Source organism: Sarcophilus harrisii, chromosome 1 (genome assembly GCF_902635505.1).
Source record: "Sarcophilus harrisii chromosome 1, mSarHar1.11, whole genome shotgun sequence".
NCBI classification, from domain to species: domain Eukaryota; kingdom Metazoa; phylum Chordata; class Mammalia; order Dasyuromorphia; family Dasyuridae; genus Sarcophilus; species Sarcophilus harrisii.
The window spans coordinates 288,541,449-288,557,192 of NC_045426.1; the positions used below are offsets into that span (position 1 = coordinate 288,541,449).

A 15,744-nucleotide genomic window follows, 5' to 3' on the forward strand; every position below is an offset into this window, starting at 1 on the left:
GAAGTAACACTTCATAATAACTCCCAGCTATTTCTGAAATTCCCAAATTTTCCAATAAAATTTTAATCCATTTCAATTTTTGTAGGGATAAGGTAACCACAGAAAGACAGTGAATCATGATGCTTAAAGACTTGGCCTCAGAATTGTTAAGATCTGGGTTCGAGTCCAGCCAATGACACATTAGCTAGATGATCCAGGGCAAGTCAATTAACTTCTTGATAACCCTCTAAGAATGTTAAGTTGAAGATCAGGTACACACCTACATTGTTAGAGGAAGGTTCCTCATTTACATCTCCCTGTACCAAAGAAATCACAGGTCTGTTTCTCTCCTGTCTCACCCCAATAATGACAACAACAAAAAATTATCTGATTTCAAAAAAGGACTGACAATCATTGATTTGTAATCTAGGACAAGGATGTAATCTAGGACAAATAGAAAGACCATAATCAAAATATGGACTTAACAACTGGAGAAAAAGTGGGGGAGAAAGGGAAAGGGCACATCAAAATGCTTTTGTTGGGGTCAGGGAAAAGGAGATGGCAGTCAGCTTTGAATACCCAAAATCTAGTGTCAAGATTGGGTCCCAAAAGCAATCACCATAAAATAAAAGCTTTTCCAAATCTGGATTCAATCTAATTTCCTGGCCTCTACTCCCCTACATAAATTTTGCTATAGGTAAAATGGTCTTATTGTTCCCCAAATATATCTTGTTTCCCTGCCTCTAGGCTTCTGTTTACAAGGTTTATCTTCCTGATATAGTAACTCCACACTCAATCTTTACCTTCCTACATTCTACTCATCCTTGAACCCAGCTCAAATCTCATGAAGGTCATAAAACTTTCTCTAGCACTTTTGCTCTATTTGATTCATTCATCTGACAGGTGTTATATCAGAGTTGTCTTTAACTCTTACAAGATAATATTCCTCTACATCAGTGGTCCTCAAAGTGTAGTCCAAAGAATTGTTGGGGTCTCTGAAACCCTTTCAGAGGATCTACGAATTCAAAATTATTTTTTATTTCTAATATAGTAAATAGCTATAAATATAACCCGTGTGAACAAAAACTCTTTGAATAGATCCTCGATAGTTTTTTAACAACACGAAGATACTGAGAACAAAGGTTTGAGAACCACTGTGTCTACATCTTCTTCTAAACCTAGCTTAGAAATTTACATAAATTCAATAAACAATGTGGGATCCTAGATTTAAAAAAAAATGCCCCATTCTGTGTATTCATTTTTCCCTTGGACATTCCTCCTTCTCTTTCTGCCTCCCAGGAATAGTACTCCATACTGTCCTCTATTTTCTGCCCTGTATTCATGGTAGTCAGCCTGAAGGTTAGGGAGATACCTACATCTTTGCAATTTTCAGACTTGGAGAAGTGGATCAGGTCATCATTGTACATGTCTTGGGTGTTGAGTAGATCGCTGTACTCTTTTTGGCTGAGATCTTCTGGGTTGATTCCATTTGCCCTGAGGAATTCCTGGTAGGCCACACTAAAGGCTTGACCAATGGACTGTGCAATCAGCTGGGCCTAGGAATAGCCAAAGAAAGAGAGCTAAAACAGCAAAGATCAAGCATTTAACAACGCAATGACTGGTCTCTTAGGTTAGGGTTGAGAGCTTCTGGAACTTCTCCCAGTAGGAATGTATTCTCAAGGTTTAAATTTTAGATATTGGGGCAGGTAAGTGGTGCAGTGGATAGAACACCAGCTTGAAGTCAGGAAGATCTGAGTTCAAATTTGGCCTCAGAAACTTAACATTTTCTAGCTGTGTGACCCTAGGCAAGTCATTTAACCCTAATTGGTTCAGCCAAAAAAAAAAAAATTAAGTATTTTTACATTAAAAAAAAAATCTTCTGGGCATTAAGGATCATAGTTATAAATGTAGAGCTGGGAGGGATTTCAGAGGTCACTTAGTCCAACTCCTTCATCTTAACAGATAAAGAAACTGAAGCCCAAATGACTTGCCTAGATCATCCAGATACTAGAAATCCCAGGTGGGGTTTGAACACAGGTCCTCTGATTCCAGAGTTGGTATTCATTTCACAGTATTTGTGTAGGTTTAAAATAATTAGAAAGTTCTGTCAATAAAAAGCTATAATAAATAAATACATTTGGAATTTAAAAAATAACAATAATAATTAGAAAGCCGCATAGTTCAAAAAAAAGGTACTGGTTCTGGAGTCAGAAGACCCAATCTTTAATATCTATGTGACAGTCACATCATCATCTATAAAATGAAAGTGTTGAACAAGATGGTTTCTGATTTATGATTTAATCTCTTCCATAATTTTCAATCCTTCTTTCCCTACCACTCTCTGAACTCTAGTCACAAGAGCTAGTGAACACCCCCTGTGTTCCAGGCAATAAAAGAAACATCTCTTATTTGGAGAAGAAAGTGGTTGTTTACATGTAAGAATTTGCATAAAGGATATGATAAATAATAGTCTTTCTTATGTAAGGAGTTCAAATGGACATTATAAGATTTTGATTCATTGATTTAAAAAATGTGCCTTGAAGCACAAATACTCTTCCCTTGGTGGAGCTTTTCTGAGTATCATGAATGGACACAGCCACTCTGAGCTGCCTGAGAGCACGGGAATAATATTTGCTCTGTCATCTACTTTTTCTTAATTTTCCTTATTCCCTTCTCATAAGAAAACAAGAAGGAAATGAAACACATTATTTTTTAAAAAGGCCTCAAGAAAGGTAATATAAAATCCAGATTCTCAAGCAAAAGGTTGCTTTCATAGGAATTCAGCTGTGAATGCAATCATTAAGCCAATATTTAGGCTTAAGTTGAGAAACTCAAAATTCTGAATTTGAAGTATTTCCTCACTTTCTTCTAGCATATTTTTTAAATAAATGATTCAAGAACAAGGGGAAGAATTTTACCTAATGCCTACTAAGTGGCATCATTTTGATGATATTTTAGATCAAGAACGGGGGTGGGGGTGGGGAGGAAACAGCAGGGACTATTGGATGGATGCCTGGACTTGGACTAAGAAAAACCTGTATGATCCTGGGCAAGTCACTGAACCTTAGTTTCCTTATATCTAAAATGGAGGATGGGCTGAGGGGGAGTGTCCAGCTCTAAATCTGTAATTATATGATCCCGTGAGTGTCTTTAGTAACAAGAGGCAAGATTACAAAGATGTTAACAGATTCTATCCTAGTCAAGTTTCAAATAAGTAAACTATGGTTTCCTTTTTAAAAATAACATTTTCTAGTCAGGACTACTAAGCATCTGGACAGAAGTGACTTAATCCTACTACTAAAGAAACATTTATTGAAAAAGAAATCCATTTCTTTTTTCAGGGAGTCAAGCAACTAGGCCACCAGAGTTAATTTTCTGGTGCAACACCCTACAAAGAACACAGTTTATTCATTACAGACTTTAAAAAAAATCCCTTATCAACAGCACTGATGTAATATTTCCTTATTTGTCACAGAGCTGTGGAATCTGAGTCTATTAAATAGATAAGTTGGCCTCATCTCAAATGCAGAACCAGAGACATGAGACTTACCCCAGTGCCACCTTAGTGGTGATTTGGAATTGGCCCCTGTTACTCTATATTATAAATGTATAGTGATTTGGTTTAATTCAACAACATTTATTAAGCACCTGGTTTGTGCAAGGCATTATCTAGTTATTGGGTCGGTGTCCAAAAAGAAAAAAAATAATAAACAAACTTTTAAAATATTTTAGCATAAGCCATACAGATACTTCTCTTGCCAGGACCAATTTGAAAGGCAGAAAAAGCAGATAAAATAGAAAATGGGTGCCATTCCTTCTTGATTGTTTTTCTTTTCCGTCCCCAAACCCAGGCTGTCCAGATTCCTTTAGAAGAGACATGATTCATTCAGATTGCCTATAAAATCTGACCTCTTCTAATCCTTCCATTGAGGTAGAAAATCACCCACTAAGGTGTAGGATTCTTCCTTCTATCAATATACCTTCTCTAGAACTTACAGAATTATATACAATAGTGGGGTCAAGCTCAAATAGAAATAGAAGCTATCAAACCATACATAAGAATTCTGGCAAGCTGAATATTGATTTAGAAAACTACACATTTACATTATTTGTGTCCTGCTATATTTTTATTTATTTCCCTCTGCCACAAAGCAGTGAGAAGTCAGGGTCACATAACCAGCTTGTTTCAGAAGCAGGCCTGGAACTGGGATCTTTTGGATTCTGAGGCCAGCTCTTTATCCCCTATGCTACATTGCTTCAATACAAACAAATTTTACATTTTTTTCTAAAAAGTTTGGAGAATCTGGGATTTCATCTGGAGGTAGGAAATGTATATTTTTTGCGGAGAGAAAAAAAAACTTGCTGTCAGTAAGAGAGAGATACAGCATGTATAATAGAGAGAACATTGGGACTAGGATCCAGGTGATTCCAAGATTTGCTACTGACTACTTCTGGGAAGCCTTGGACAAGATACTTAGCTCACATGGCTTAAGTTTTCTCATCTATAAAATGAAGGGACTATAAAGACTCAATGATTATTTTTTTAATTCTTTGGCTCCATGGAAATAAATTAGGACTGTGCTGGAACTAGCTCAAATAGACTCTCAAAAACTGATTGTTAAATTTTCACTGTGAGTATTTATATCTCAGAAACCAGTGAATTCTGCAAATCAGGGTTGGATTTATTGTTTCATTGGTTATCTAGATTTAAGCAGGGATGGAGAAAATGTTAAATTAAATGTAAATTAAACATAAAAGTATGTCATGTGTTCTTTTGGGGGGCAGTTAAACATTTTACCATTACATCACTGAATCATTCTTCATTTCATCTTCATCATTTCATTTCATTTCAACTCAACATCACAAGAGGGAAATTCTTTGCCTGACCACCAGCCCCCAGAATTGAAGCAAACTAGTCCTTACATCCTCAGATTCAAAGACATGGCAGATCATTTTGTATTGTCTCTTCCCATCCTGGGATGGATGAGAGGCTTCCACATTATCTTGGGAATTGGAACGGGGCATTCGCCTGCGGGCCATCAGCACAACAATATTCCCAATGTCTGCAATGTAGGAAATGGTCCTTAGTGGGTGATCCATCATTGTTTCCTAGAAGAATTGGGAGGAGAGAAGAGAAATACTATGGCCAGGGATCAGAATATGCAGGAAGCATATGACATCTAACCATGCCTAGCTCAGACTTGTACTTTTCCCACACATCACTCATAAGAGTCTGTGAATAACAGCTTTAAAATAACTCAGTGTAGGGAGATCTTGTTGAACATGTAGCCCTAGTTTCCAGATTTATGTATAACCTATAGTTGAATTCTCAATACTACTTCAGCTACTTCCTAAGGTTGGGGAACCAATTTATGACAGGTGAAAAGAAATATGAATTGAATCCATTTCTGTAAAATATCTAAGGGGGATTGCTATACTTTAAAATAATAGAAAATTTCTTATCAGGCTGATCTAGCTGGATTTATGGATTTGAATTTAGATATTTTAAGTCAAAGGATTCTTAAATTTTTCTATCACAATTTTCTGCTGTATTATTATTCTCAGAATAATATTCTCAAATACATAAAATGTACAATGTATGTATGACAAAGAAAACCAATTATACTGAAATATAGTCATCAAAATTTTTTAAAAGTTCAAAGATACTAAGATTAAAAGCCTTTGCTTTAAACTTGCAAATAAATATTTGACAAATTTTCTATGATTTTTTTTTTATTCTTTAGTTCTTAAAAAGGCTTAAACCATTTCTCAGTATGATAGTACAAAAAGAGAATAATTTAACTCCAGTAGAATGGAGGGTTTGCAGTTAGGATGCTGGCAAGAAACCCATGTGAAGAGTGGGTTAAATTTTGAAAGTTATTATCCTAACAAGTCTCAGCTCCAGGAAAAGCTGTTGCTTATCTATACCTGTGTATCTGCATTCAAGACTTTTATTCTCTGTGTAGAGATGAAGAGATCTACTTCTGTCATGGGCTGAGATTCTCCTTCAGGAGCCTGGAAGAAGAACCAGGAGGTATATTAACTCCCCTTTGCAACTAAGCATTCTTAAGAAATCAGTTAGGTCACAAATAGGGGAACCAAGACACAGTCACCAGAACAGCAATGCAGAAAATATATTGGAGCTTGCAAAAGCTGAAGGGGGGACAAAGGCATGAAAGCTGGGGCTGTAGGCATGAAAATGAGTTAGAATTATTGTATTACATGGTTACATTTTTTAAAATTAATTCCTTTGTCTTCCCCCAATGGAACAGTGTAGTACCCCATTGTAGCAGGAATGACTTATATAAGCATTCTATAGAAAAAAGAAAAGATTCCAATCCTATTTTGAATGAGAAGGGCACTTTCAGCCAAAGTTATCTTCACACCAACAGCCCATGGGAGCTTAGGGTTGGTTCCAAGCCTGGGCTTCTGGGGAAAATGTTGACTGCAGATGCAAATCAAGATGTTTCAATGCAGTTCTGATAAGAAGGTCCTCAGGATCACACAAAGGCAACAAAAATTATTTTAGCAAAACAACTCACTGCAGAAGTTATACAATTGATAAAGATATAGACCAAATATCTGTTGCTGTTGAGCAGCCTGTGCTGTTGAGATTAGGTCATAAAAGCATCTAGAAGTTTCATACACAGAATGCCTCAGTTAGGATTATCTTTGAGTTTAATCATAAATGTTGAGTCTATGGGTACTGCCAGTTCTTTTTTTTTTTGCATCCAGCAATTTGACATATTCACAAATTGAATGAAACTCTCATATGCTAAAATGTGAAGGGAAACTTTTTTTTAAAGTTAAGCTGTTGAACACAATCAAGTTCCTTTCATATCAATCCTGTTTAATGAGTAGAAAACACATAGATTACTACTGCCTGACCCAAGGAGTATTTCCAATCTTTGCCCTGTCATTCATTCTTGGCTCTAACATGAAATGGAAAATGACAAGCAACTGAAAATGGCCAGTTTAGGCAATTAATTTTTTTTTGTAGAAATGCTGGTTTTATATGAAGACTCAAAAGTAAATCTGAACAGAAACTTGCTGGATGCAGAAAACAAAAACAAAAACAACACAAAAGAGGAGGAAGAGCAAAATTAAGTAAATGAAAAGGACAGGCATCACACCAAGCTTATGAATTTGTAGTACTGCACCTTCTTCCTGCTTTTGGCTAATTTCTGGGCCATCTGCTTAGCATGGAATAAATAGAGACAGGAGAATGGTTAGAGAAGGATTTTCAGAGACTCAAAGTCAAAAAGGGGAATTTACAAACCAACATCAAGGGCTTGGCTTACCACCCGGTCTAATTGTATATGGGGGAAAGAAGGCTGGCCTTGAAACATTTCACTCTGAATAGAATCAGTTTTCTAAAGTTAAATTCAGTAGCAAACCCTGAAGCAATTGCTCATTTTCATTCTCTTGTCACTAGCCATAATGTGTCCAGAATTAGTTAAAAAAATCTTTCTTCCTTACAAGAAAAATGTTACTAAGGGCTCTTTCGATAATTTATACTCTGTAGATACCAATCCTATAAATTATTATTAAATTAATGAAAAATCCAAAGATACTGCTGCCTCAAAATGATGGGACTGCCATCTTAGCTTGGTACTCACCTGGTAGGAGAGCTCATTTTAGTTCCAGCAGGAAATCTCTGCTTCATTAATTAATTAGTGGTTTGCTGGGCTGCCTTATCGTGGAGAAACAGGATGAGTCAGGCATCAAATATTACTTCCTAGGCACTAAAAGGCCTGAAAAACTAGCAGACCCCCTATCCTATACTCAGTACACAGTTTTCATTGGCTGCATTTAAGTTCATGATGAATGTTTTACTCTGAAAAAGTCTGAAGGCAGCAGCTGCAAAGTTATGCCCTAAATGCTATTTAATTATGATATAATGGATTTTAGCTTCTAATGAGTAATTTTCCTCAGATTGTAGACCACATTACAATTTGGTGACCCTAAGATAATTGCCAGGGAAAGTTTCATTGTGTCTTCTGAAATTCTCACATTAAACAACTCTTCCTGGAATATTGGAGGGAGTTTTTGTCTTTTTAACCCTGTATTGGCTGTGATAATCCAGGACTCATCACTGAATGTCCTAACCAACAAATCACTAATATCATTTGACATAAAAACCTATTTGATGGCCTGAAGAAGCAGATGCTGGCAAAATCCCATGAAGCAAGATATGCCAATTACAGCAGGAGTGTCCAAAATAAATTTGGGATGAACAGATCAGAAGGAAAGAGGATCCAATGTACAAATGACTTGAGCAAAAGGTTCTTTCACTTAATTTATATTGTTTATTTTATTTTAAGCAGTTGAGTAATACCAGATCAGGTCTAAAACCTTAATGATTTAAAACAAATTTACATTCATGATTTGGACAGAATGTAGTAAAAGATATGCTGGCCTGAAGCCTGATTTAGAAACTGGACTAAAGGAAAGTGATCTATAGAAAGTGTAATGAGATCATGCATTATAAAAGCAAGAAAAAGCAGCATCCATTTAAATCTTCATGTTTATTAATTAATTAGGACTTACTACTCAGCTGTCTTGAGTCACTTAAGTAAAATGGAAACTTACCTATTTAATCATAGCCACACTGACAGTTTCCATTCTACAAATAAATTGTAACTCTTGGGAGAAACTATTTTTTGTTTCAAACAAATCACCTGCTTAAACTTGGAAAATGTCAGACCTTATGAATAAATGATGAAAAATAGGTACATGAAAAGTATTTTGTATGACTAACCATGCAATCATCAAGATTTTCTAAAATTAAAGAAAGCCAAGGTATAATCCATAATCCTGGATTTATTAATTTATGCTTCACAATATTAGAAAAAATGGATAAATATACTCTGCAATGCACACAAGGCTATTCTATCAAAGCTGAACTAATCTGTAGAAAAAATGGTTTCTCTAATTTTTCTTTTTGAAGGGGAAAGAAAAATCTGGTGTATCATTACTCAACTTGGTGGGAATGAGAACAGATAAAAAACAAGGATGTGCAAAGAAAAAAAGCACATTGGTCAGAAGGACAATGAGAACAAGGAAAAGGAGTGTGAGCCAAATTAGGAGAGGAGAAAACACTTTGATGGTGCCTCTGTCTTTTGAGTTGAAAAATATCATACTGTGTGGAAAAGCTTTTCTGGGATCAGGGAGAAACATAGTTACCTCTCATTATTTCACAATTAACATTGTAGTTGGTTTCCCTCATCCAATCAAAGAAAAGAGGCCAAGGGATTCCCTTCTGGAAGCATCTGGGGTATTCTCAAAGAATAATGACTTCTCAAAGCAAGCCAAAAGGGATACTCATGGCAGAAAAAAGGCCAATAACATCCAGAAATCCTGACCCTGGAGAGTGGTCATTCAGCTAAGATAGTGCTTATTCATTTCTCTAAAATAACTATAATTGGGGAAAGGGAAGAACTGAGCTTCATAGATTGATTCCATCTTCTTCTTCTCCACTGATTATATTAGATGATAAATCCACTGGACTTGGAGTCAGGAGACCTTGAAACTAGGCTCTACCTCATGTAATCAAGCTGGGTGACTTTGGGCCCTTTAAACTGTCTCAATCAGTTTCCTCATCTAGAAAATGAGGGAAATGATATTTACTCTATTTACTTTTATGTGGGGCAAACAATGTGGTTTCAAAGAAAACTGTTTGCTAAAGTAAGAGAAGCCTTAGGCCTCAGTTTTGCTTTCTCAGAAATCATGTGACTTGAAGAAAGGAAACTTTTAATGTAGTTACCTCATTTCTAGTCAGCCCATTATCACCCTACTGGACATATAAGGGAAAAGTAATCACAAGAGCCAATCTAGATTAAAGGTTTTGCATAAGGGGATTTTGGGGGAGGGGTTGGGCAGTGCTTGTTTATTTAATCCTGCTCTCATTCCTGTAATCTCTGTTTTTCCTTATTCTGGATTTACAGAGCTAGCTTCTCCCAAGAGTCTAATAAAAACTTTCTACCTTTACTTTGAGAGATCTCCAAGTCAATTTTGGTTTAGGGTCTCTGTACTCCACATACTTTTTTTTTATTGAATCCTTGCCTTAAAAGTGTGTGGAGTATATTAAAGTAGGCTGTCAGTAAAAATAATACTATATGACAGTATTTCATTTCATTGGTATAGTGTGAAGAAATTCCTTGCCAATTTAGGTCAGACTTGAAAACAAAGCTGTAGTGTATAGAATACTAGAATTTGAATCGTGAAGTGCTAAGTTCATCCAGCCTCAAACACTTCCTAGCCACATGATATTGAGCGAGTCACTTAATCTTTGTCTCAGTTTCCTTTACTATAAAATGAGAATAATAATTACACTTGCCTCCCTTACTTTGCTCTTGTGAAAATCAAATGAGGTAATATTTGCAAAATATACTTAGTTATAGTGCCTCATAACTAATAATTTATAGTCTAAAAATTTCCTATTATTTCCTATTTCCTATTATTTCCTTGCCTTTCTCCTCACCTTACATCTTACTGAAGATAAATGTTACTCTTAAAAGAACTACAGCACAAATGCTCAATTGCTTCCTGTTGATGCTTCTAGCCAAGCACTTCATTCATTATTGAAATGTCAGACAGGTATGGAGAAGTATGAAACCTCCCTTTGAGATTGGTGCCTTTTACAGCTACATATGTCCACAGGCTTTCCTCTGGATACATGACAATACAATCCAAATTAGGTTTTCAAATATCTCAAACTCCAAATAAACATGTTTCCATGTGTTGATATTTTCTCTGACTCCAACAATCTACCAGTGGATGCTCAATTATAAAGTATGAATTTTTGGACATGTTAGTTCTTCAAGTTTAAAAAACTGTAGGCTGGGTTGTAAACTCTTTTAATCTTAAAAAAAAAAATCTTAATTTTAAATTTTAATCTTAAAAACATTTAAATGGATATAAAAGGAATGAGGTATAAAATATTTAATGGAAGGCAATGCTTTTATATAAGCATTCTCTAAAATGATATTTCTAAATCATTAATGAAATAAATTTACCATTTTACAACAAATTAATTTAGCTGCAGAAAATTGCTCTAAGCAAACACAACTAGGTCTTGATAAGTGTGAATCCTCTGAAATGTTCATATTATTCAAATTCACACAAGATATTTCCACACAAAATTACCATATTTTATATAACTATTGCTTTAAATAGTGTGGATTTGAATACATTTGACCAGTTGGGGGTAGGAGGGTTTATGTTTTACCTGAATGAAGACCTAGCTGTATTCCCTCCTACCTTCTTCCCTCCAAATCTCAATCCTAGAGAGAACAAAAATATCTTTATAACCAGATGTTCTTTAGTGTTGTGTTTCTAGCTGGCAGGGCATTCTACTTCATGTGGTTCATAAAACTTTGAGATATCAACCCTGTGAAAATGCAAAATAAATTTTTTGATCATGTGTTTGGTAGCTGAATGTATTTTAAAAAAAGAAAAGAAGAATAACACACTGTTAGGATTCTTACAAGGTGCCAAGTCAGTGGAATTGATGAGATAATGATTTTCTAATTTACATGTACTCAGTACTTACTATAATTCCACAAGATTCACCCTATTGAAGACCACTGAGAAAATACTGTTAAAAAGGAGAAATATACTGAAGCTGAGATCTATCTTCTGATATCACCATAATTCAATATTTGAAAGATTCAAGTTGGTTTTAACTTATTTTTTTCTAGATAATAGTCAAAAGGTGTTTATTTTGAACTTTTAATCATTTGGAACGTTTGAAGACCATAGGAATGTTCAAATCTAAGGGCAGTGTTCAAATCTAAGGGCAGAGCTAAAATTGGAAGTTGAAGGACCTGGGTTCCAATTTTTAGCTCTGCTACTTAGTACCTGTGTGACACTGGACAAGCCACTTGAGGCAGCTAGGTGGCAAGCAGACAGGTCTGGAGTCAGGAAGACTTATGTTCAAATCTAGCTTCATTCACTTAAAAGCTGTGCAACCCTGGGCAAGTGACTTAACTTTTGCTTACCTCAATTTCCTCAACAACAAAGTGGAGATAATCGTACCTGCCTTGTACAGTACTACTCATTAGTATCTGAATGTGCCTACCACACAGAAGGTGCTAAATAGATGCTTATTCCCTTGTCTTCTCCCACTACCTTTGATGCTCTGGGTCTCATTTTCTGTATAAAATGAGAGTTATTAGATGAGCCCTGAAGAGAGCTAACAATGCTAAAATCATCATGATAATCAGACCTGAAAGATAGGAGTTAAGCTTTTTTTTTTTTTTAAATGAAAAATCAATTTATTAAGTCCTTTGATATGCATAGTTATCTTCCTTACTTAACAGGTTTCTGACCTGCTAATGGTCTTATCCAAAGAATTTTCATTTAAGAAGTATTCTCCACTAAGACAAAGTCAGTAGAATATTCTATCCCTCCTTCCTCGGGAATCATTTGGTCTTACATATAATGACTTACATAACTAGTAATTACCTTTAAATCAGTGTTTCTTGTTTCTTCTTCCAGAACTAAGTGGGAATAGACCTATTATAACTCCTTAGTATGGTGCCTTACATATTAAATATTCTAGGGATATTTGTTTAACGATAGATTCAGCATTGTATCTTTAACTCCTACGCTCCATCTCTTCATCTTTTTCTTTCTAATGTTACCATGCAAGCACCATGGTGGATCCTAGGAATGTATATGAGGAAAAGAAAGTTAAAGAGGAGGAGGTAGGTAGTCATGTTTCCTAAGTGACACTTAAGTGGTCTAAAAATGCAACTCCAAAAAAAGAGAAACTTCAATTTACCTCTTCTTTAAAGGATTTAGGTCTAAAGTTTTATTAAAAGAAGAGCTTAAATTCTTAGTAGTTACTAGAGTAGAAATAAATGACCATTTCTCTCAGGGATGTCCTTAATGAATTGGGGTTTTGGTGTTCCTAGTTTAAATGGCTATCTATGAGTTATTTCTTAAGGCTTAAGCAAAAACAAAGTCTATGACAACTAAATATGAGGAACAAAATCTACTCTGTGTAAATCACTCTGCTATTTAGTATCTGAATCTGCTACCATTCTATATAACCAGAGTGAATAAGAAATCAGTGAAAATTATGACTTCAATAACCAATTATGATTATAATATTTTCTCAACTCAAATTCTTTTCCAGATTCCTCCAGATTTTGTATAGAGGGCATGGTCTAAGAGACTGGGGGGAGGTTGGGGTGGGAGGAACAATAACTGGGTCAGACCCTTGATTTTCACAAACTTAAATTACATTTCTTATATTGAAGGAGGAGGTAGACTTCCATGTTAAACCACTCTGGCACTTTTAATCTCTCTTTCTTCCCCCCCCCCCCCCCCCCGCCCCCACCACATGAACAACACACCATAGTCCCTTACCTTTATTCTGCTTACTGCTTCCTGTGCTTGCATCATTCGAACATTCTTGGAGGGGGTTTTGTCAGAAAGCAGCTGGGTGGAGCCAAGGTAATTGGCTGCAAAAATGATGCCATCGATCAAGTCTTCGGGATCACATGGTCCTGGAACTATAATACAGAAAACTACAGCTATGAGCAAAGCCATATTCTGCTAGAGACAGACAGAACACAGATCACTCAATTCTGCATTTCTTTTCACTATCACTGACACATTCAGACAAGTTAATAACATATTCAGGCTTCTCACTCAGCCTGCCTATTCAATTGTGTATACTGACAAATTTGTGAAAAGGTAATCTATTTTGTTCTTTTTTTTTTTTTTTCAACTAATGGGTTATTAGAAGAGAAGACATTTTTTCCCCTTTATAGGGGAAAGTTACCCTTCTCCCTAACAATTTATGTAGAGAAAATGATATGAAAATTATTTAGATGAGACATAAAGCATGGTGATTATGTTTGCTGAGTGAAAACAAAACATCATTCCCTATTCTGCACATCTTTACACATCTTCATAATTTGGGAGACAAATTATCCCCACAAGGGACATGTCAATTCAAAAGCTTACTGTACTTTCTCAATGGCACTCTGCCCTCATTCTGTAGATTAATTTCACCCAGCCCATTCTACACACCAACATTTTCAATATGGAGCCCATAAAGACCGATTCTAGACTAAATTTTGATCAATAATGTACATAGTAGGCTACTACCATTACATTTTTTAAATGGATAGAGGCTCTTAAAAAAAAAAAAAAAAGAATGCAGATTCTACTAACCATGATTTACAGTTGAACCTTATTTTAAATTAAAATTTATTTGGTAGAACTTCCTTTTTAGTACATCCCTTTTAGATTAAAAAAAAAAATTAAATACCTTCTCTCCCTAAAGTGCTTATATCTTGTCCCATATATATCACAGAGTAATAGAGCTAGAAGGGACTTAAAAGGATTCAATTTCTGCATTTTATAGATGAGGAAACGGATGTCCAAGTAACTTGCCTATAGTCATATAGCTAATTAATGGCAAAGTTGTGAATACAACCCAAGCAGGCTTCCAATATTTCTTCCTTTACCACAAAATGAACCATCCTTTTCTGACTATATAGAAAGAATTCAGTCCTAATGCACTAATAATCATGTAATCACAGACTCTATAAAGATAAAAGGGATATTAACAAATATCCTCTTTGATGCACAAATTCCTCTCTTCCACATCCTTGATGACTTCTTCATTTTACAGGTGAGAAAACTGAGGTGCTTTTTATTTTGTGGCAAGACTCAGCTCAAATCCTATTTTCTGGAGGAGGCCTTTCTCCTTGTATCCTCCTATCCAAGCTAGTGCCTTCCCTATGAAATGACCTTCCATTCTTAGTGTATTTTATATGTATTATTATTTACATATGTTTTCTTCAATAGAATATAAGCACCTTGAGAGCAAGGATTGGGTTTTTAACTTTACTTTGTATTCCCAGTGCTTGGCAAAGTGTTGGCACAAAATAAGCACTTATTATATGCTTACTAACTGACCTGCCCTGGGTCATAGAGATAAGTGTCTGAGGTAGGATATAATATCTTAAATGCCCTTCCTTGCAAACTCCCTTACTTGTGGAAGAGCTAAAGGAAGAACTTTTCAAATCCTTGAATTTTACTTCCTTGAAAGACTGAGGCAATCAGTCTTTAAATATTATTGGAAAAGATATTTTCTTCTCCAATCCAAACATCCCTACAAATGAATTTCAATTAAGCAATTAAAGCAAATGGATTTTTTTTTTTGGCCTACCATAGCAACTGGCACAAAGTAGGTATTTATGAAAAGTTTATTTAATTAAACTGGGTGCTTCCATCTGCAAAATCCTGGATTTTTTTAGATTGATCATTTCTCCTATTCCAGAGCTATTCTCCAATTAATTTAATTTTTACCCGTAAATGTCAAACTCATCTTGAGCTCAAACAGCTGTTCCCTAAAATGAGTTGCTTACCAAGGCAGGGAGAGAATGTAATCCATTCATTTCCTTCAAATTAAAGTACAGTAGTTGCAACAGAGTTAAGAAATCTCCCAAGAAATCTTTAACAAAGCACAAGCTACTAATTGAATAAGGGAATTTGTTATCTGGCTTACTTGGTATTTTTAACAAGAATAATTTTTGCAGCAAACACTATAAAAATGTATATTTCTTCCATTTAACCACTTGAGATCCTTATTTAGTGTTCCATGACAAGTTCTGGGAGATGACAAGTTTTTCTCTTTTAGCCTTTATGGCTAAAAGTTTCCCTGAATTGTAATACCTATTTCCCTGAATTGTTCTGCTATACTCTAAATAAAATATTATGGCCACCTCCCTCCTCCCTCCC

The 15,744-nt window shown here is 35.4% G+C and overlaps 1 protein-coding gene across 5 annotated transcripts in view; it reads right to left on the reverse strand.

The window, feature by feature from the left end:
- The window catches only part of APBA1 (amyloid beta precursor protein binding family A member 1), a 290,257-nt gene that overhangs the window by 20,012 nt on the left and 254,501 nt on the right, over nucleotides 1-15,744 (reverse strand). For 4 of the 5 annotated variants that reach the window (XM_031943563.1, XM_031943568.1, XM_031943556.1 and 1 more), the window contains 5 exons: nucleotides 13,357-13,502; nucleotides 7,140-7,172; nucleotides 5,908-5,994; nucleotides 4,903-5,088; nucleotides 1,356-1,535 (listed from right to left, as the gene is read on the reverse strand). In XM_031943563.1, the coding sequence (XP_031799423.1) occupies nucleotides 1,356-1,535; nucleotides 4,903-5,088; nucleotides 5,908-5,994; nucleotides 7,140-7,172; nucleotides 13,357-13,502 (632 nt within the window). The remainder of the gene's footprint in view (nucleotides 1-1,355; nucleotides 1,536-4,902; nucleotides 5,089-5,907; nucleotides 5,995-7,139; nucleotides 7,173-13,356; nucleotides 13,503-15,744) is intronic. The other variant, XM_031943565.1, reaches the window with a different exon arrangement.